This window comes from Onthophagus taurus, chromosome 6, assembly GCF_036711975.1.
Source record: "Onthophagus taurus isolate NC chromosome 6, IU_Otau_3.0, whole genome shotgun sequence".
NCBI lineage: Eukaryota > Metazoa > Arthropoda > Insecta > Coleoptera > Scarabaeidae > Onthophagus > Onthophagus taurus.
The window spans coordinates 11,455,110-11,476,934 of record NC_091971.1 but is presented as its reverse complement, the minus strand read 5'-3'; the positions used below and the strand labels follow the sequence as shown (position 1 = coordinate 11,476,934).

At 34.9% G+C, this 21,825-nt stretch overlaps 1 protein-coding gene across 2 annotated transcripts in view; it reads right to left on the bottom strand.

Moving 5' to 3' along the window:
* Nucleotides 1-2,341: 2,341 nt before the first annotated feature.
* The window catches only part of LOC111424382 (transcription factor vestigial), a 29,233-nt gene continuing 9,749 nt past the window's right edge, over nucleotides 2,342-21,825 (bottom strand). Inside the window, exons 2-6 of one of the 2 annotated variants that reach the window (XM_023057889.2) lie at nucleotides 20,909-21,092; nucleotides 16,233-16,394; nucleotides 6,932-7,240; nucleotides 3,080-3,149; nucleotides 2,473-2,903 (exon numbers count right to left, since the gene is read on the bottom strand). In XM_023057889.2, the coding sequence (XP_022913657.1) occupies nucleotides 3,112-3,149; nucleotides 6,932-7,240; nucleotides 16,233-16,394; nucleotides 20,909-21,092 (693 nt within the window). In that variant the 3' untranslated portion in view covers nucleotides 2,473-2,903; nucleotides 3,080-3,111. Of the gene's footprint in view, nucleotides 2,904-3,079; nucleotides 3,150-6,931; nucleotides 7,241-16,232; nucleotides 16,395-20,908; nucleotides 21,093-21,825 lie in introns of both variants that reach the window. The other variant, XM_023057888.2, reaches the window with a different exon arrangement.

The following is a 21,825-nucleotide window of genomic DNA, read 5'->3' as shown; positions in this document are numbered from 1 at the left end:
TTTCTGTCATGATTTGATCTAGTTCCATAAGTTCTGTATGTTGTTTGAATGCTAAAATTTTGCAAGTACCATATACTTAATAAATTGAGTATGTTAAATTTACACTAGAACTTAAAACAGCTCTGATGCAGCTTTACTGTCATCATCTACTTATGATTTATGAAGTTTGAGATGCAATTATTAACATTACTTGACATATATTCTACTTTTTTAATTTTATAGTTACAATTTCTTGGTGTAGATAAAAGAAAGCTCTCCATTTTGAGATCCATGCAAATCACCTAAAGGTATTCGTGATGTTGGAGTAAATCAATAACTATTTTAATGTCATTATATCCTTCCTATAAATTCACGGGATGACTAAGAGTATCTTTTCTGCTGAATTTTACGATGTGATATCTAATATCTTTAGTTATTTACTAACAAAATCTGGATTTCAAGTAAACCTGGTATTAATATCTCAGATGCTTTCTTAAACAGATCCAAATCATTCTTGTAGACTGAATTTCTGAGTTACTAATATCTATTTGATATAAGATAACTAATGATCAGATACTAAAATAAATTCCAAAATCACAACTTTGCAATCATTGGTACCAATTCAAAATGAAAATCTTTTGAAGCAGTTAAAGCTACAATACTTACTCAAAATTAGTTGGACATTCTTCTATCTATGCGGATTAGAATTCCTTCCATCCTTATACCCAACTAAATTAATTAATTTAGTACCTTCTTTACACAAACTTGGTGTATTAAGTTAATATGTGCAAAGATTTGGCAAAAAATCTTTTACAATGAGTAATGAGTATAAATTTTTAAAGAACCAGAATTCTTGGTAAGATATTTGTTATTCAAGTTTTGTACATTAAGGATGTGGCCAATTTAACATCCAAGGGTGACTTTAGCTCTATTAACTTATCATACCTGGGCTAAAACATACTAATAATTAATAATCAAGTTAAGTTGCATAGTAGTGCTACCAAGCACCTCGGTATGACACTAAATGTATTATTAAGGAGATTCTCTATAATAGGTATTCACAACAAAGATTTGATATATACCCACATGCTAAAGCTGGTGTGTATCTACGAATCCAGTTAAGGAGTTGCACGAAGCTAACTAATCTTTGCATAAATCAAGTATTGTACGATAAATTATGTGCGGACGTAATGTTGTCATTACTACTTTTAGTGTAAAGAGATATTTCCTATTCCTGTACATCACATATAATCAAATAATTTAGTAAAAAAGGATTAATTAAAGCTCAATTTTGGCGAAAACTTAAATTCTCAAGTTAAAACCCGTTAGTGACAATTAAAGAAACTCGCCCATGAACCCGCCTGAAATTCCCGTATGACATAATTACCGGACCAAGCGATTAAGTAAAAATACTTAATTATTCATCAAAATTCTTTCGCTTTTTTTATGGTTCGGCCTTACTTCGAATTATCCAACTTCCCGGTATCGAATTATACACCAAAAAAGTAACCCTAAAAAAACGTTTTAAAAGTTTTTTTTCTATATTTTGACACGTGGAAGATTTCGAAATGCGAATTTACGGTTTGTTTTTAGTTGAAAGAACAGCTTTACGAGGTCAGGAAGTAGACGAATTGATTAGAATTAGTGGTAGTCCTGCCCACTGCCGGTCGTTTATGGCCATATTTCACGTTTTTGGGGCGTCCGATTGGGAAGTGTCGTCTGATTGATGATGTTTTCGGGGTCCTCTCGCTCAAGTGTCCCGCATCTGGTCACCTGAAGTTTCGAATAGTAATAGTCAAAAACCGCCGCTGTGCGTGCCGAAAGGACATCAAACGGTTTTAAGAAGTCGAAGTGTTCCGGTATAGTGTTAATTAACACGTGTTGCCATCTGTTCGACATCATTAGTTTATGGGATGTTGGGGTGTTAAATTTGAAATTTTACTTTAATTTTTTGAGGATGAATTAAGAATAAGTTAAAGATTTTTTTTAATAGGTTCATTTCGTCGCGATATTAAATTATTTGGAACGACATTTTTCGTCGAAATATAAATGATAATTTTACTCACACTAATTTACAAGCGTATCGAGTGACAGGAAAAGTGACAGAGACAAAGTTTAAAAGCTTCAGTTGGTATTCATCATTTTGACGGATAAACCGTCTACCGACTTAGGAATTAGGCTATAAAAGAACTAATTGCGCCGTTTTGAAATTCATGTATCGTTAATTTTACGATCTCGCCGCATAGATTTATGCGTCTGCTGCGTTGAACGTGTGTATGTGTGAGTGCATGAATTATAAATAAGTATAAAATTTTAATTTATGAAAGGAAATAACTTAGTCAAAAATAAAACTGAAAACAAATTCTTTTCTGTCAATAGCAGCTACTTTATTGCACGGACAATGCTTTTCGGTATAATTACAATAGTTATTAAATCAATTAGTCAGTAATAATACACATTTATACATATCTTATTAAATAATCCGCATTGTTTAATATCGTCTCCTTAAACGGGTTCGATTCGTTTTTTATTTACCACTCGTTTCAAAATTCTTTAAATAATTTTATTTTTCATTATTGGCTCTAAAAACATATCACTTGCCAACGTATGTATATTAATTATTTATGTATATATGTAGTAACAATAAGAGCGGAAACTTCTCGTCTCCCTCTTCTTCTCCATCTTCTACGTCCATTCGCCTGAATCTTCTTGAATTCGGATTCAGAAGCGTGGTTCAAAAACTGGAGGAACGAACGCGTTTTCATCGCGCGTCCATTGGGCACATATTTTATTTAAACAACAAGTCTTCACAGTTTGTACTTTTTTTCTCAACGAATTTAAACTATATTTACACGTAAACCACAAGTTTCTGTCCTAGAACCAGTACAAGTCCTTCGACGAATCCTGCACCTGAGCCTCTAAACCTACGGCAAAAAGAACGAAACCAATTTAAACCTATAAGTTTAACACCCTTTAATTAAAATTATCTTTTATTATTTTTAAAATTACTTTCTTACTAATAGCAAACTAAGCTTGAACTTGATAAGATATTGTTATAATAAAATGCGTTTATTTATTAAATTAGAGAATAGGAACTAACTTTTCCACTTTTCGAGACTGGCAGTGGTGATATTACATTGGAGGTGTGGTATTTAGGAGATCGTGATAGCCTGTTGATAGAAAGCACACTTTTAATTATCGAAATTAGTTCGATCGCGCAGGCAAATTATGTGCAAATTAGCTTTTTGATGGGATGTGAATTTTAACACCACGGTATTTGGTCAATATGGAGAGGATTGTTTTAGGGCAGAAGGTTGTTGGTGAGGTTCGTCTTTTCTCAAAATTATTCCAAATGAAATTAGTCAGATTTAAATTGAAGTGATTTGATTCTTGTCTATAGCAATCTATGATTTCTGTAAATATCTTATGGACAATTGATAAAAATTAACCCAATAACTGAATTGGCTATTTAGATTTGACTTGATGAACACGCCAATGCATATTCAACGACCTACGAAAGGCTGGATAACTTTTGGAGAATCAGTTAAAATCCCAGTTCGACAACAAAAGAAAAATTAGATGATAATATTGTAAAGAGGGTTGAACAAAATCACTGGGGGAAATCCAGAAACTTTAGTAATGACGGAGAGAGAGATCCAAGTCCAAGAAACGCGACAGAAATAGATACTAAATCAAATAAGATACTGTCGATAGTCGTGAAGAATGCAAATTATGAAGATAGTCAACTATGGTGCTTACAATCCCAAAACTAAGAAAAGATGCATCACTGCTTAGGAAAAAGGAGTCCTAAAATAAAGAGACTAACTTTGCTGGAGTGTCTCCAAGAAGAAGTAGGAAGGGCAGAAGTACTCCAGAAGAATCAGTTTGGATTCAACGAGATAATAAAATAGAATTCATTCCCAAACTTGTGGATCAGCGATGCTGTTAACAAATCCCAAATCCAAGTAAAGATTCATCACTGCTCGGGAAACGGAGTTCTAAAATAGTGCGACTAAGTTTTCTAGAATGACTGCAAGAAGAAGTGAAAAAAACAGGATCAATTTGGATTTAGAGAACGTAAAGGTAGTGCACAGCAAGCAACGAACCTCATCAGCACATTGGAACTTGCCCAGAAAGAAAGATTTCATATGATTGCGGTGCTATTAAATGTCAGAAAAGCTTACGACCCCATCTGACAAGATGGCCTGATGCTAAAAATTACCGAGAGTAACCTGGAAGGAAACCTAGTCAAAATGATGACTCGCTTTCTGCAGAATAGGTACTCCAGACGAAAATTAGAGATAAAGTGTCCAACGTAAAAAGAATGGAAGAACATCTGCCGTAAGGATCTCCATATTCCCTATCTTAATACCAAGGAAGAAATTTTTCTATTTATGGATTTATTTTTATAGCACAAGACCAACCAACAATTTACATCTCATAACTCTTTTGCCAGTTTATAATTAAAATGTTTTATCCACTGATAACCAAGGTTTAACAAGCGAATACGAGAAGATACCGTAAGATGGGGTTACTTGGCCACCCCGGGGCTACATGGACACAACGCATACGTATTCAATCCTGTGTCACGAAAGCGAGGTTAGGTTGTGTTTTTGTTTCTGGTGCTTTTTTTCTTGTTATTAAAGGAAATCACTGATTAAAAATGGTGCAAAAAACTAAAGAGTCAAAACACTACATAAATTACAAAGTGGAAGACTTGGAAAAGGCTATAGATGCAATTCGTGACAACATTAGTACGGAAGATTCTTGGAAGGAATTCAAGACCCGTTGAACATCCGACTGTTTTAAGCAAGTCTGAGTAGCTGTTGATTTCTGAAACTTTAGCTGTTGTTGCGAATTGGGGGTTCCCCTTGACAAAGGCTGACATTCGAGATGTGGTGAAAAGATACCTAGATAAACAAGGGAAGCAGGTCAAGGTCTTCAAGAACAACAGTCCAGGTCCAGATTTGATATAGAGAGCAGGAATGTTAAAAACCACATGAACGAAAAAAAATAAAGTTTTATAAATAGCTTCTGCGTTCAGAATACTCCATTACTACGTCAGAGACGTGGACATACTGGAAGCAATGGAGATGCAGGCGTTCTAGAAGATTCTAGAAGAAAGTTCAAAACTTGAGCAAAAAATTGAAAGAAAGTGAAGATCCGGACATGGTAAGAGTAGAATGGAAAATAGAAGTCTGGTTCTCCTACTTCAAAGAAGATAATCGACGAAGAAAGTTTAGCACCAACCCAATACTATTCTATCGATGATGGCAGGGTGTCTGTTAAAATATTCCTAACTCCCATAACTAGCTCAGTGTCTATTAATCTCAATCGCGACACACTGCCTAAAATGAAGTAACATAATAGTGGAAGTACTGATAAATACTGAAATACTAAAACTGTCTAAATCATTAGAATTGTGTAGATAAACCTAGAGATTATAGAATAATGTGAACTGGAAATAATCTTAAAAAATTCAAAGAAGATGCAAAAAGTTTTGTGATAATGAATGAAAGCCTTTTGAATAGAACAATAGGTGTTTAAAACTTATTCAAGTGAAGTTAAAAAAGTTTTCTGATTAAGAAGACTTAATGTTGGTAGACTTTGATAGTACAAAAATGTTACCAATACTTTTTTAGTAAAAATTTCTGAATGGTGAAGTATTTTGAAAATTAAAACAATTACAGATTTATAGATCTATTTTGGATGTAGATACGAGAAATTGATGGAATTGAAGTTAGAAGAAGCACGGATAACAGTCGAAGAAGCTCGTTATCGCCTTACGCAACTCTCGATTTGCGGTAAACGACTTTTCCAGTCGTTTTTGCCTCGCCGAATGGCCCGATATAGTCATAACAAGCGCTCCGAGTTGCGTTTTGAATTTTTCGCGAAACCGGGGTCTCTTCTTCGGCTCCCGTCGTTTCCTCGAAGGCCGGCACCGCCGCCCGAGATCAATAGGCGTTCTGACCAATCCCCATCCGAGAGATGACCAAAGCCCCGCGCGGACCCCCTTCACAACCCCAAACCCTCCTCCGCCTCCTCCCCCCGGGCGGCAATACCGCGAATTCCGCCGTAATTGTCATTCTCGCTATGCGACCCTCTCCCTTTATCTTTGTCGATTTCTCTCTCGCTCTTCATCTCACGTTTTTCTATTTCTCTCTCTTCGTTTTGCGACTTGGGGGAATCCCTACGTGTAACGTCTTCTCTTTTCTTCTCCGGCCATGTCGTCGGGGACCCTTTCGGTTGGCCGCACTTCTTCTCGTATCCTTTTCGGTCTCGCTCACTCTTTGCATGGGACAGAAGAGGCGCAAGCGTCTTCGTCTCGTCTCCGGTGAGGTTTGATCTACGCGAAATAGCGGCCTATTACACGGGCGTTTTAGATATAAAGACTTTCACTGGGCCGTCTTTCTTCGGCGCGGAATTTAAATTAGACGCATTCTTCGACGTGCACTCTTCGGTCTGGTTCACTTCTCTTTTTAATATTACCTTAATTCTTCAACTAAAAATGGACATAAAAAGTTTTTGTGTTTAACTTATTTCGAGAGATTCTAATCGGGGAAATAAGACAGATTAAGTGAAGTTTCAATATCTTTTTGTAATTGACATAATTGCTTTCATCAATTACACCCACTTCACAACCAATGACAAAACAACATTTTCCTTTCGAATTATTGCTTAAAAACAACTCCAACCATTAAGAGACTTTTATCAGGTCGTTAACCCAATCCCCCCAAAAATTTTATTCTCACGTAGATAAAATTCTCCAATTAGCTTAAGAAATTTCAGAAATCGACTAACAATTTTCTTGTTTTATTAAAGACGAACCCCTCCACACCTCCTCGTAAAAGAACTACTACAAAGGCAACTAAAAACAACTACTTTTTACAACTCTACCAAACCACAAGACAAAATTGTTTTATTTTTTTTTAAATAATTCATAAGTATTTACCTGACATGCCCGGGTATGATGAATAAGGATTGTCAAGAGAGGGGTGTTGCCAATCCATTGCTTTACATTGCGCCCCCATATGCAGTCTGCTTCCGGGTAGTAACAACCCCGAGTATTGGGCCATGTTGTGGTGATAATCGTGTACCGCCCTGTGGTGTTGGCTGTAAGGGTACCAAGCTGCTTCGCCGGGGTGGTAATGCTCGGGGTAAAGATCCGCCGATGTCGCGTGACCATGAGCTGTCGCACCCCCATATTGTTGACTATTCCAAAACGAAGCAGGGAAATTTCTAGTCGACATTGGAGATATTTCTATAACAAAAAAATATTTCTATAAAAATACAGCAAAATGAGTTAATATGAAGAAGAGAGTGTTCGTTATAACAAGTAAAGTTAAAATTTTTAATTTTTACTTTAAAAACTCTTAAGATGTACTAGGAAACTTTCTAGTTCTAGGTCTAGTGTTAGTTTTGGTGCTAGAACTAACACTAGACTTTCGGGTTTAGCCGCACGTTGCTTTATATTAAAAAAAATCGGTTTTTTATAATTTTCCATGAGATAAGATGGAATGAAAAGTATAAAAATGTACAGGCGTTTGAAAAAAAAATTTTTTTATGAGATGGTAAAAAATGCACTACTGGTAAGATAAACGAACAACAACATTTTGATTATCATTTATTAACTAAGTAACAAATTACTCATAAATAAATAATAAAAGTAATACAACATAATACTAAAAAATACCAACTTTAGTATGAAGTTTAATACAAAAAAATATTTATACTAAAATTGGTGCAAAAACGCACGTGATACTTCGCAAAGCACTCTTCATGTAAATAAACGTTAAACTTACTACGCATATATTGACACACTATGTCCATAAACGACTATTTCTAGGGAATTCACCGAATAAATGCGTTTAAACTGGTTTCTGATAATACGAAAGATGATGTAATCCTTATATCCCATCATACATCTCAATGGTGTATTTTTGCACCATTAATGTTTCAAGACGTATTTTCAGACTTCATATCTTTATTTCAATGTCAAAATGTTAAAGAATTTTATGCATTAAAAATAGTTTTATTTCTAATGTATTTATATTTGAACAGAAATATTCAATAGAATAGAATTGATGCAAATATGGTTTAAATAGCAAGAATTATGAAATATTTTATCGGGTTTAGCCGTACATCTCTTAAGACGGTTAAACCAGACTGTTTCTAGTTCTAGTGTTAGTTCTAGCATCAAAACTAACACTACAGCTAGTACTAGAATCATTTGGGTTTAGCCGCATGTCTCTAAAGACGGCTAAACCCGAATGATTCTAGTTCTAGGTCTAGTTTTAGTTCTAACTCTAAAACCAACACTAGACTAAGAACTAGAATCATTCGGGTTTAGCCGCACGTCTCTTAAGACGGCCAAACCCGAATGATTCTAGTTATAAGTCTAGTATTAGTTCCACTCTTGGTTCAATAAAAAAAGCACAACAATCTAACGCTAAATAATAGTTAAAACTAGAACTAACACTAGACCTAGCACTAGAAACTTTCGGGTTTAGCCGTGCGTCTGAAGACGGCTAAACCAGAATGTTTCTAGTTCTAGTGTTAGTTCTTGCATCAAAACTAACACTACACCTAGTACTAGAATCATTTGGGTTGGGTTGAGTTAAAAGTAGTTCCACTTTTGGTTCAATAAAAAAAGCACAACAATCTAACGCTGAATAACAATTAAAACTAGAACTAACGTCTGAAGACGCACGGCTAAACCCGAAACTTTCTAGTTCTAGGTCTAGTGTTAGTTCTGGTTTTAAATCAATGAAAAATATACAACAGTTTAACGCTGAATAATAACTAAATATAGAATTAATACTAGCATTGGAACTAACACTTGACTTAGAACTAGAAACATTCGGATTTAGCAGTCTTAAGGGTGGGTTCATGCAACGTGTTTTAGTCGTAGTTGTTGGCATAGTCGTAAGAGTGAAAAGTTAAGGTATTGTGTTATAGTAGTACTGTTCATGCAACACCTTACGACTAAAATGGTTTTTGTCCTAGTCCCAAGAGTTGCCCAACTTTTAACTTCTTAAAGCTAAAACAATTGGTCGTAACGTGACGCATGCGCACTTTTCTCTTTTGCGTCCTTATAATATAGCAGTGTTTCGTTTTATTTTATAAATTTGGGTTAGGTCAGTTAGGTTTTGTATTTTATTGTAGGGTTACTATCAACCTTTGACAAGTCTTAACAATTCCTTAAACTCTTCGAACAACATGCACACATATTTAAAAAATTGATTTGCAACCTTCCTCTTTCTCCAACATGTTTCTAATCAGAATGGCATAATTTCCCTCTAATTTTCTAATTTTATTGATTGGTCTTCTGCCAAAACGCCGTCGTCTATTATTTATTTATCACATTACTCAAGCAGGACAACAATTTTCTTGTTGTTCATAATAAACAAAACAGTTTCACTCCCAATTTCTTTTTTTTTATTTGGCACGAGTTGTGGCACGACTGTTTGTATGTCAAAATCCTCCTTTAATGTGCTGTGCTTAAATATTGCATGAACCAATCCCTTTCCTTATAGCTACAGCTAAAGCAAACGCTTATGACTATGACTAAAACTAAAACACTTTGCATGAACCCACCATTAAGAGACGTACGGCTAAACCCGAATGTTTCTAATTCTAAGTCTAGTATTAGTACAACTTTTAGTTCAATAAAAATCTAGCGCTGAATACCAATTAAACGAGAACTACTATTCTTGATTTATACATCGTATAGACAACTTGGGAAATAACCCGAATTGAATTCTATCTATGAGGACTACATTTTAAGGCTCGTTACTACCATCTTATGGTTAAGCTATCTAAGGGATTATTACCATGGTAACGGCTATTGTACGCGCTCTGATTGGCTAGTAGATAGGTTTATCTATAAGATAAATTTAACTAAAAGATGGTAGTAATGGACCTAAGGCCCACTTTTACCATCCTCCTGATAAACTATCTAGAGGATAGTTGCCATGGTTACGGCGGTTTTAAGCGCTCTCATTGGCTACGACCTGGAATTATCTATCGGATAAATTTATCAAGAGGTGGTAAAAGTGGGCCTAAATATTTTATCCAATTGAGGTTTTACTGTACGTTGTTTTGTTTTTTTTAATATAAATCGCTCCGTATTTTGTATACAAGAACATAAACTGTAAAGAGATGTAAATCCTGTAGTCTTATTATGTTGGTTTTACAGCCCCCGTTTTCGTTCGAGATTCTTTTCGTTTTCTATCTGCGATCGCGGCGGTTAACGTCAAAGCAGCAAATAATTAGTTGTTGGTTTTATGTAAGCCGCTCTTTACTGGCGAAGAAGAAGAAGAGTGGCGATAAATTGACCGATCCACTACCGGCGTAAAATCTGAACCGCCGCCCTCGTATAGAGAATCGTTGCCGCACGAAACCCCTACTATAAATTTAAGCGATTACTGGAGAGGATTCGAATCTTGACAGAAAGGATCTTGACGACCATGTAGTAGTTCGACGAAATCATAAAGATCAAGTTTGTTTAAAGAATTTCAAAAAAAAAATTAAAACCATTAAACTAGCTCAATAATTAGGATTATAAATCGATTCCAATTTGGATAATCTAAAGAAAAAAAAAACTGGTTGATAGAAATAGGAAGAGGAAAATCATGTTAAAACCGTTATTTTTCTCTTTTTCTTTGAATGTTTTATTCGATCGTGTACGCGTTGACGTAACGCGTCGCTAATTAGTAATTATCCGTGGCATTTTAACAGGAAAACACCGCATACAAATTGGTGGCGATAGCCTAATGGAACAGTACCGTACCGGTCGATTTTTTAAGAGTCCACCGAGTATAAATCTACTAATCTGGACCGATTAATCCTTTGCCCTTCTCGTTTTCCATTGGCCAGATCACGCTTCGCCTCATCCAAATAATAAAAAACTAAAACGACCAACAAGTTCCAACCTAACCGAAGAAGTTAAAGGCACAGCAAGCTCAAACGACGAGAGAGAGAAAAGGAGTACATAAGTCGAAGAAGAACCGACGGCGACGGCGGCGCTGTGGGAACCGGGAGCGAGTCGGAACGAGTTCAAAGGATAATCGACGGTATAAAACTGTGGACGGGCAACATTCGGAAATGAGGGGTCTCGCGGGTGGAAGGGGCGACGGTAATCAGATGCGGTTTTATATAAATCAACGGCGCGGTCGGGCACCTTCTGGTGTCTTCGAGACCGCGGATTGATCGATGGCGGACGCCACGAAGGACGCGGGAAGACAAAGGAAAACCCGCCTATCGATCTTGGTTACGTAACCGTCTCATCCGGGGCTTCCGATTCGTGAATTTTTCACGTGGGAGCGGAATGCGGATTAGGGGTCATTTGTCACTCGAGTCCCGATCGGTTTTTCAATTTAGGACTAAAGTTTTTCTTAACTTTCAAACTTTTTGACCTTCAACCATCATGTCAAAATAAATTCCATCAAACTTCAATACCTTAAACTTTATATTACTTATTAAATCAAGTATATTGAAATTAATTAAAGAAATACCAATGTTGGGAATTGTCACTTTAATTGTATATAATGATATACAAATGTAATTTGTTTGCAATTTCAATGCGCACATTTGATACATTTCATCAATAATTTCAATAAATTTTCTTCTGCTTTAAACGAATGTACATTTCATTACAATAATCGCACCACATCGTTATACTAAGGTTTCCATATGTACTTGGTAATACAGCAAAGTTCAATTTTGAAGAGTATCATTGCAGCTTTTAGTACTTGTTAGGAAAGGACCTTGACTTTTGACCTTCTAACTTCAATGTTATTTCTTCCGACTGTGATATGGGGGACGAAAATAGGTAGTGTTAAGAAGTTGTTCTTGCTCATTGAGTTGCAAGGATCTCACCTTAAAGAGCACAATCATCGTGGTTAATGTATAAGAATAACATTTACAGCATCCCAGGTAACTTTATTATCTTTTGGATTTAGCTGTAAATGATTGATGACGATATGTCCTGTCTCACTTCTTCTTCGTTGTTATTAGACATCAACTTACAAAAAACAGTGATCAGCTATTATCTAGTTCTGCAGGTCAGAAGCGTATGGTTTGTAACTGGAGCAATCTTGTATATTAGATTTGTAAAACGCAGCCCCGACAGGAAACCTCAAGCGAGATATCCACCTCTAACATCATTGATGATGTTAACTTGAATATGAGGAGGCTATGATTGTCAAAAATTAACTATTTTACCCGCGCTTGCTTGAATTTCTTCACTATGACATTCAAGCACTGTGCAGAAATCACATTACATCAACACATTGCTTAAGGATTGAATTTCAGGAAATTTATTTATTTTTTTGAAAACTGCTTATGGTTTTGAAAATGTTATAATAGCGAATGTTACCTCAAATCAATACCGTTCCATAATTTTTTCGTCACTATCCACTTAACACCACGATTGCATAAACTTGAGTAACTCCAAAGAAGGAAGGTCAAATAATCTGGGACTATATTTTCATGAAGTGTCATTTTGAAATCGAAATAACCAATTTATTCAAGAACGGATCAGATTCAAAACGATCACTTCATTGCGGTAACTGCTTAAACAGGAACTAAGAAATACTTTATTTGGTGGATTAACACAAATTCATAAAACTAGTTCACTTTACACACACTTCGGTTATAATGTGTATGTACCGGTTTAACAGCTGCTGCAATAATGACTACGTAAATGCCACGTAAATATAATTAGAGATTTTACGCTTTAATTAAATATTTTGATCTACTAGTTTTATGTTTTCTCGTGTTGCATTTCTTCTTATGTTTATATCTTTTGCACTTCTTTTGTACTCATCTTCGATAATCTTTTATCCCTTAGAATAGGATCTTCACACCAGAGTTATCATTAAGCTTGCTTGCCTTGTTGTGAAGGTGCGCTTTGCTAAATACTAGTTTCTTCGACCTAATGAAATATACAGGATGGCTGGAATGTAAGTGAAAAGCGCATGAAGAACACAGATCCCAGTGGTCCTAACTAGCGTGAAGTTGCAAAAAATAGAAATTGTAATTAATTATTAATAAAGTCAGAGATATTATTGTTAATTACTTTTATCAAAAAATGTCTGCTTAATAACTATACAAGAGAAAATATTAATTACTTGATCTTTCACCGTTTTCGATAAAATTGATCATAACGTTTGATCCATACCAGTTGGAATAACACCACAAAGTGTGCTATTTTCTTGCTGAATTTCTCTTTCTTACGTGATATAGCATGCCAATTTATCATTTTTATTCTTTGTTGATAACGGTTTATAATTACACTTTGTAAAAAGCTTTAAAAAAACATTAACCGAACTAAGCGTTACGATATTTTAGCATTTTAATGAGTAATAATTTACGATTTTGCATTATCGAGGTAGAAAAAGTAACTGAAGAGCGAAATAATTCTAGCAATTACAGATTAATAAGAAGCCATATTAATTTTTCCATAAAACTAATTTGGATTACTCTCAAACAGCAAAATTTACAATTTTCATGTGTCATACTAAAATCACCTCAAGCAGTATATAAGTTAGTTATTTACATTCTGATTTTCATAAGATAGGTTGAAATGTTCAAAAATTTTTAGCAATTGTCATATTTTGTTGTTTAAATTGAAACATTTTGGATATCAATTTATTAATCTAATTACGTAGAGGTTCCTGTCCCATATTAATGTTATTTTGAAGAAAGATTCAATGGTCAGGTTCCCAAAGTGTCTAAATATATAGTGATTCAGGTTTCAATTTAAAAATTCAATTCGAGAAAGATTCCTGTATCTGATTGAAGTGCAACTTAAGTTCCAGTTTGGCAAACACTTTGGAAATCATTTTGGAGAATGATTCAAGTCATATTCTACGTTAGCAACAACTTAAAAACTAGTCTGGAGGATTACTTAAAGCCCAAATGCACAGAATTTCAGGTCTGCAAACATTTTAGAGGTTGATTCAAGGATCTATTTGCACAAATATTGATGTACCATTTTTATGTCATTTGCAATGAGAATTGGAAATTAATTTACAAGATAAATCAAATACCTAATTGCATAAAGATTCAAGTACTAATTGGAAATGAGATTACAAGATAGAAAGTTTAGGTAGTTGTCCAAATATCGAAATGTAAGGAGATTCAGGTTTCAATTTTAACCTAAATCTGCAAAAAGATACGAAAAAATATCTAATGGCAAAAATAGTTAAGTTTAGTTTGGAGGATGATTCCGAGATCACTTAGGAAGATGATATAAGTATAAATTGAATATAAATTCAAGTTTCAATTTAGACATTACTTTGCAGAAAGATTCAACTATCTGTTTACACAGAAATTTGAAATCACCCATAGACCCATATACAGACGTTTCTGCAACATAGCGTCCTTTACTCACAACGCAGAGGGTCAGATCCAGTTCTGAAACTAGATCAGCTATCATTCAGTTCTATAGGTTAGAAGTTTGTGGTGTGCAAAACCTAGCCGTGACTCTAACTCCATTAGAAGATGAGGTTGAGTTGAGTACGAGAAGTTATGTAGACTGTTAACTATGTAGACTTAATCAATACTGTTGGTAAATACTTTTGCAGGCCAAATCTTAATAGTTCGATTTGAAAAGCTGTTTATAGTAAGTAGCTAGCCCTAGATATGTTAAGGATTGAACTTCAAGCAACTTTTTTTTGTTCTAGAAAACTAATTGTTTAAAGATTCAAGCACTAGTTGGGTTGGGTTGGGTTGGATTTAAGTTTTATTGTAAAAAAACATGTGGAAATCAGTTTGGAAGGTTGCCCAAGTGTCTAAATGCAAAGTGTCTCTTGCGGAACTGCGTAAACTACATTTTCCACAAGAATTCCTTACAATACAGGAATAAATATTGGTTGATTGAATCGAAATTTTAACAAACAATGTACTCGGTCATATGGACATAGTTGGACATAACTGAGTACATTAGGTACATAGGGGTCCGTTTTGTAAGTTTCTGGTCCTTGATTTGTTCCTTTCCTTTCTTCCTTGTGTCTTTGATGTTTCCAATAACAAAGCCATCTGCTCTCTCTGTCGAACGTTAACCTGGTGACTTTTATTTCCTTAAGTTTTTCCACCAGAGACAGTTGCCGTCCCTTGTTCGATCGGTTTCACGCCCTTTATTAACGGTTGATGGCGTTGGAGGTTAGCCACGTTGTCGTTAATTTAATTACTTCTAGTATTTTTGGTCTGGATATCACCCTCCCTCTTTCTAATGTACTAACGTAGTAGTTTTTACATTTTAACCTCTAAATGTAAGTTTCGAAATGTTGTTGGAATTACGCGTAACTGTCCCTGTATTCTTTTGTAGTGTACCCTGATGAAGTTGGCTTTTTGATTCCTTCCTCGTTTTGGTTGCTTTCCCAATAACTTAAACTTACTTCTTAACGTTGTACAATCAGTACTTCCACGTCTCTAATAGGTACGCTATTACACAAGTGACTGGTTTGTAAACTTTACTGCAATTCTTTTGATCAAATGTTAACAAGATGTCGAACCATAAAGTTGAATGTTTTATGATGGTAATACCAAGTATAAAACTATACGAGAATTTGGGAGTGTAAAATTTATGAAAAAAGCAATTTAATTTGTATACATCCCGGAAATACCAAATTTGCCTTTTTTTTCTGGCAGTTTTAAAAGCGAAGCTAAATTTTCTGTTATTTTGCCCAAAACTGTTTGAGCTAAATTTGCCCAAAATAAAAGACATGTTACTTTTGCAAAGATTTGCAGAATTTTTATAAAGTTAACATCAATAATCGAAAAAGTGTTATATTAAAGCAAAAAAAAATCTGCAAAGGATTACGGAAGAAATAATAATTTTCAAGATAAAAAGTTGTATATTATCATCAATGATTATGATTAAAGTTACATAAGGAAATAAAAAGAAAATCTAGTTTTTATAGTAACTTTTTCTTGAAAATGTAAATTAAATGTTGAAAAGTGAACATAAAACGTCACGCAAGATACCCGAACCAGATAGAGTGAGAATTGCAAATTACAAAGGAAAGAATTCGCACCTGGAACGTGCGGAATCTTAATTGGATATTTGTTGGTCTAGATATCCTTTCTCCACTGAGAGCCAGTGTCGGTCCCGTTTGGTAACAAGACTTTCTTTGGTTGTTGTTTGAAACGCTGTTTGAAAACCGGGTGTAAAGTTTTTAGAAATTTCTTACAGAAACGAATTTGGATAAATGGTTTATTTTCATTTCCTTCTTTGAACAGCTTACCTTTGGCATGGTTATTTTTATCTAAAGCCCTGGAAAAATGTTCGTCCACTACGCTGGCCGTATCCCCTTGGTAATGGGTGAAAACGACGCAATTTGCCGAAACGTATTGCGCCCTGGAGTTCGTTTCCTCCGAGGAATCATCATCGGCTCCTTGTTGAGGATCTAAAACAAAATAAGATTTAAGACAAACAATTTAAAAAATTATTGTGTAAAAAAAAATTACCGTAGCGAATTATCGTCGTGATTTGTTTGCTAGCGAAAAGAACAAAAGACGGAACCGAACGCGATCCAAAAACGAAACGAAAAAAAGTCAACGAACAAGCGCCTTTTTTCTGGAGTCGCGCACATAAATTACCTTATTTATACAACAAGTTGTCCCCTTTCCACCTTGTAATTTATTTCAAAGACAGTAGATTACCGGGACCCGGGCCGTTTATAAGTGGTGTGCTTTTGTCGCCGACCGTGGCACACCCCGCGCTTCCCCCCGTCCTCTCCCCATTTTTAGGGCCCCTTTCGGCCGCCCGTTTTTTTCACAGTCGCGACTTTTTGGGGGCTCCGACGCGCCTGTATATCTTCGCGGCGACGCCGTATTTTATTCGAAACAAATAAGCGAAATAATAAAAAAAAGAGCAAAAACGAATAACGATGACGAAAACGAAGACGCCTCGCAACCCCATTTAACAATCTACCTGGGGAGAATATTACGGCGAATAAAAAGATAATTAAACGGGTAAATAGAGGGGAAACAAAACAGAAGTCTACCTACTCCTCCTTTAATGAATAACCGCGATAAGTAACTCTCTTCGTATCGGAAGACTTTTAAATATGATACCCGCGTACGTTGCGAAGAATTGTCCATAACGGACACGTCCGTACATGTACAAGCGAGATAAACAGCTGCTTCAAAAGGAGACCACGCGAAGTTCTTCTTCCTTTGCTGTATGCAAATCAACTATACCGTAGATCGCGTGTCGACGCTTACTTGATTAATCGATTCAATTCGTGATCAAGACGGAAAAAGATACATACACCTTTTACATAACTAGTTACGAACATTTCCTTCTTTTAAATCTTAACGTTTTAAAGAAAAAAGTTATACAATAGTTGTTACATGTACGTACGGTTTCTACTAAATTTACTTTTAAAGAAATTAGAATGGGTTTTAGTTGAGATTACTTAAATCCGAGGGGCTACATCGACGTATCAAGATCAAGATTTAAATTTATATATATTTTGGCAAGAGTATGTTGAAATTTAGTACCTACTTGAATGCAGGGCATGTTAAAAAAATGTTAAGAAAACATTGTGTTCCAAAAGACTTCAAGGTCATCGATCGGACGAACTACACAACAAATCGGAATCAACCGGGAGATTGCGACAAATGGTTTTTTAGAGATCTGAAGCTCTTTTCTTACAAAATCCAAACTTATCGGGCAAGTCGGTTAATATTTGGAGTGATATTCATTGAAGACAAGATCATTGGAGAATAATATGTAAAAATTTTAGAAAATGATCATTTCTATTATCCAAAGTAACCAAGATCTTGAGAAGATGTGCTTCATGCAAGAATGAGTAGACCACCTCATCGAACCAACAGAGTATCATGTGTTGAAAGAGCACTTTGGAGAGCGCATTCTGACTTTAGAGTACCGAGAAGCCACTGAAATGGAAGTAGCTTAACCGCCTTATTCTGTGTATCTGAAGCTGCGTGACTCATTTTTGTGGAAATAACCCCATATTGCGCTTGTAAGAATAAAGTCTAAACAATGTTAGGTGTTAATCTTTTCTATCCCACGTGTTTTACGGTTTCTTGTTTTGTGATGATAAACATTTGATGTTTGATAAACGTTTCCATACTTTCTTTCGGCTTGCCCAGCATACAAAGACAAAATCAAATCATCTGAAATCTTTGTAATGTAATTCTTGTCATTTAAAATTACTTCTAAGCTTTCGGCATGAACCCTTGTAGTGCAATTTCAGATTTGTACTTAGTCTGGAGTTAGAGGAATGATTTTCACAACTTGGTCTAAAGCAGTATTGATTGAAACCATGACTGATATATATCACAGAATTTCGCTATTGAAAACTCCTTTTGCATTGAATCTAGAAGATAACCGCCACAAATATTCTTGGGTTGTAAAAAAGAGAATGTAGTTATTAAAGTCTACAAGTGATCTCCTATTTTGGATAACTAATTGTTGAATAACTAGGATATAATGACTCCTCAATGTAATAAAAAATGTTGAAGATTGCAATTATAGCGCCTCGGTTGTAATTAATTTTGGTTGTAATGTCGTGTGATCATCAAAACAAAACGCGATTTGTTGTGAACAACAGTGTATTCCATCACGCTGCGCAGTTACAAATCACGATGGCAAATAGATAAACATCTTGTATTATTAATTGGTGTATGTAGACATACGGAGACCAATTTTAGACAAGAGACCGACGGCACGCGATGTATTGCTATCCGTGACGTTAATTTACAACTGCACCATGAATTGGGATGGACTAATACTTAATATCTTCTATCTAATATCTTTTTTTGTCATAGAAGAATAAACATCGCAATCTTGGTATGCCACTTACAAGCGTGGTGTTACAATGGACACCATTAAAGATAAAACAATCAAGGTATACATTAGATGATACATACAAGCTGCCGAGTGTGAGAATGTGGCGAAGAAAAGCAGATAGACGGGAGTAGAAGCAGCAAATAAAAAAGATCAGGGTTCAATTTGGCCTGTAGTGCCATAGCAAAGAATCCTTATTTAAACATTGTAGGTAATGGTCCAACATGGCAAGTTGCAGGTGGTATTCATAGTTGTTCGAATTTTTCTGTTTTATCTTGCAAAATTGTCAGTGTTAACTTTTACTTCTGCCCATATACAAATTAAAAAGTAAGCAAAGGAAGGATGTAATTAGAATGCTACTGCTTGAATCTTTTTTGGTCATCGAAGAATAAACATCGCAATCTTGGTACACACTTACAAGCGTGGTGTTATGTTATAATGGAAACCATTAAAGTCAAAATAATCATGGTATACATTTCGAAGTGTCCGATGAGACATATAGCTGCTGAAAGTGAGAATGTGGCGAAAAACAGCAGATAGAGGGGAATAGAAGGATAAAATAAAGAAGATAAATAAAGATAAAGAAAACATAGGAAAGAATCCTTATTTAAACTTTGTAGGTAATCGTCCAACACAGCAAGTTATAAAATCTAGAATTTTTCAAATTAAGATTTCCAATGATGTTTTTTTCAAACAACTGTTTAATCGAAACTCTAACTAATAATTTATGCAGATTATGTGGCAAGGGAGAAAAGTTATCTTGCACCATTTATTGCTACGTCTTATTTGCCCAGCAATTTACTTGCACGACTAATTTTATGGAATTAAAAAGTTATTAGTTAAAAGTTAATTAAGTTAATTAGTTTCTAGGGAGAAAATTAAAAACGAAAGCTTTTTTGGGGTTTTTGATCTTAGGTTTCGAAGCAAACTGAATCTCATGTCATATTTAATCATTAATATTAATTTCTGCAGACATTTGCGGGGAGAGGGGAGTTCCAATCGGAAAGGATGGTGCATTCCAGACTGAACGTCGCGCCTTTATTTTACCTACATAAAGAAATAACGAGGCGACGTCCTGTCTGGGACACATACACACCAGCACCATCATTTCCGGTTGAATGGAACCTCCTCTCCCCGCATGCCTTACTCCCCGCTCCAAAGATCCTACTAAATCGTGAATTCGCTATAAGACATTTCAAATATATCGACTTTACTGGTTTTTGGTTATGTTTCCTGATTAATTATGGGCTGTATTCTAACAATATTTGTTTTTCTATGTCATTCTTGGTTTATAAGCAAACTTTGATTTATATAGAAACCTCTGATATAGCATAACGAATTGTATTGAAACAGTTCCTTTGCATATTCATGGTTGTTCGAATTTTTGTGTATTATCTTACAAAATTGCCAATGTTAACTTTTACTTCTGTCCATATTAAAAACTAAATGCAATGATGAAATAACTACCAAGGACTAAGAAAAAGCATTGTAAACACCACTTCTGAGTAGATAACGACTTATATTAAGCAGTAAGCAGTTATTATTGCCTTAGTAATGAGTTGGAAATAATAAAACTCGAGTAAATACAGGAAATTAAGAATTCATGTGGTAAATTAGCGATTTGCTCGTTTGTCATGCTCAGTTTGGCGCAGATTTGTGCATTATAAAAAAACATAAATCCCAGATAATATTACTAATCTTCGTGCTCAACGAAATAACAACTGGAAAATTGCTTTTTTTTAGATTAAATTAATACAAAGACGAATGTGATAAAATTGAATTGTATCAAAAATGGTGTAAATAATAAGTTCTCGATTAAATAGTTAACTAAAATAGTTTTCTCCAGTTTCCAACTAAAACCAGTAACCGATCGACGTTGGATATCACCACGATAAATTTTACCATAGTTGTAGAGGCCGTTACGCAATTCCCGTGTTCCGAAATTCGAATAATGCGGGGCTCTTATCGGCGCCGAGAACGCGCGTCTATAGATTAACTTGGAACGTGAAAAAAAAGTCTCAAGACACTTTGGCTATGCGCCTCATCGTCGTTGCAAAACCGTCGTTGTAGTTGTTGTGTGTACCTACTACTTTATAAACTTACCGTCCGTACTGCTCCTGCCGTGCAGACTACAATCCTCCTCTTTTTGGGGCCGTAGGGGGCTGCTCGGTGTCGAACCACCCGTGGAACTATGAGCATACATGCTACTGGTCGTCGTTGGTTCACCCAAGTGATGACCGCTTTGGGCCAAGGGATGCGTCGTTTCTTGTAATCTTTGTACGTTAAACTACAAAAAAAATATATAAATTAAAAAAATTAATTAAAAAGTAAAAATGAAGTTGTACTGAATTAATTCAAAAATAGCTACATAAATTTGAAAAATAAACAATTAATTTATAATACTTAAAGATGTGTGTGATTTTAGAACAACGCATTATACGTTAGACGAATTAATTTATGCACGCAATTAATAATGCATGTAATTCAATTAAGTCAATGCAATTAAGACGCGTATTTGGCAATGTGTAACGAAGTTAATTGCTACGTCGAAGTTGATTAATTTTACGTCTTTAGTTACCTATGTCGAATAAATGTATAAATAGCTTTTCATTTTGTAATAAAATTCAGATATTTTTAAACGATTTCACATAAGAAATCGGATTTCAACATTGAGATTGAAATTTTTTTTTCAATTTGAAGGTAAAATCGAAATTAAGCCAAAAATAACGTTTTATAAGTTAAATGTAATAATAAACTTTTTGAAAAAGGAAATTTTTACTGTGTGATAAGAAAGTCATTAATATAATATATTGATAAGCGATGATGGATGAAATTAAAATTAATGAACATTTTTTTAAAAATAATTAATTAATTAATCTTGGTAAAAATATAAAGAGTTGTAGAGTGATTTAGAAAAGATAGTGTTCAAATTAGGACTATTAATTTAAAGACAAAGAATATTTTCTTTTCTCATTTTGATATCCAGTTCAACAAGATATCTTAAGAAATCATAAAATTTG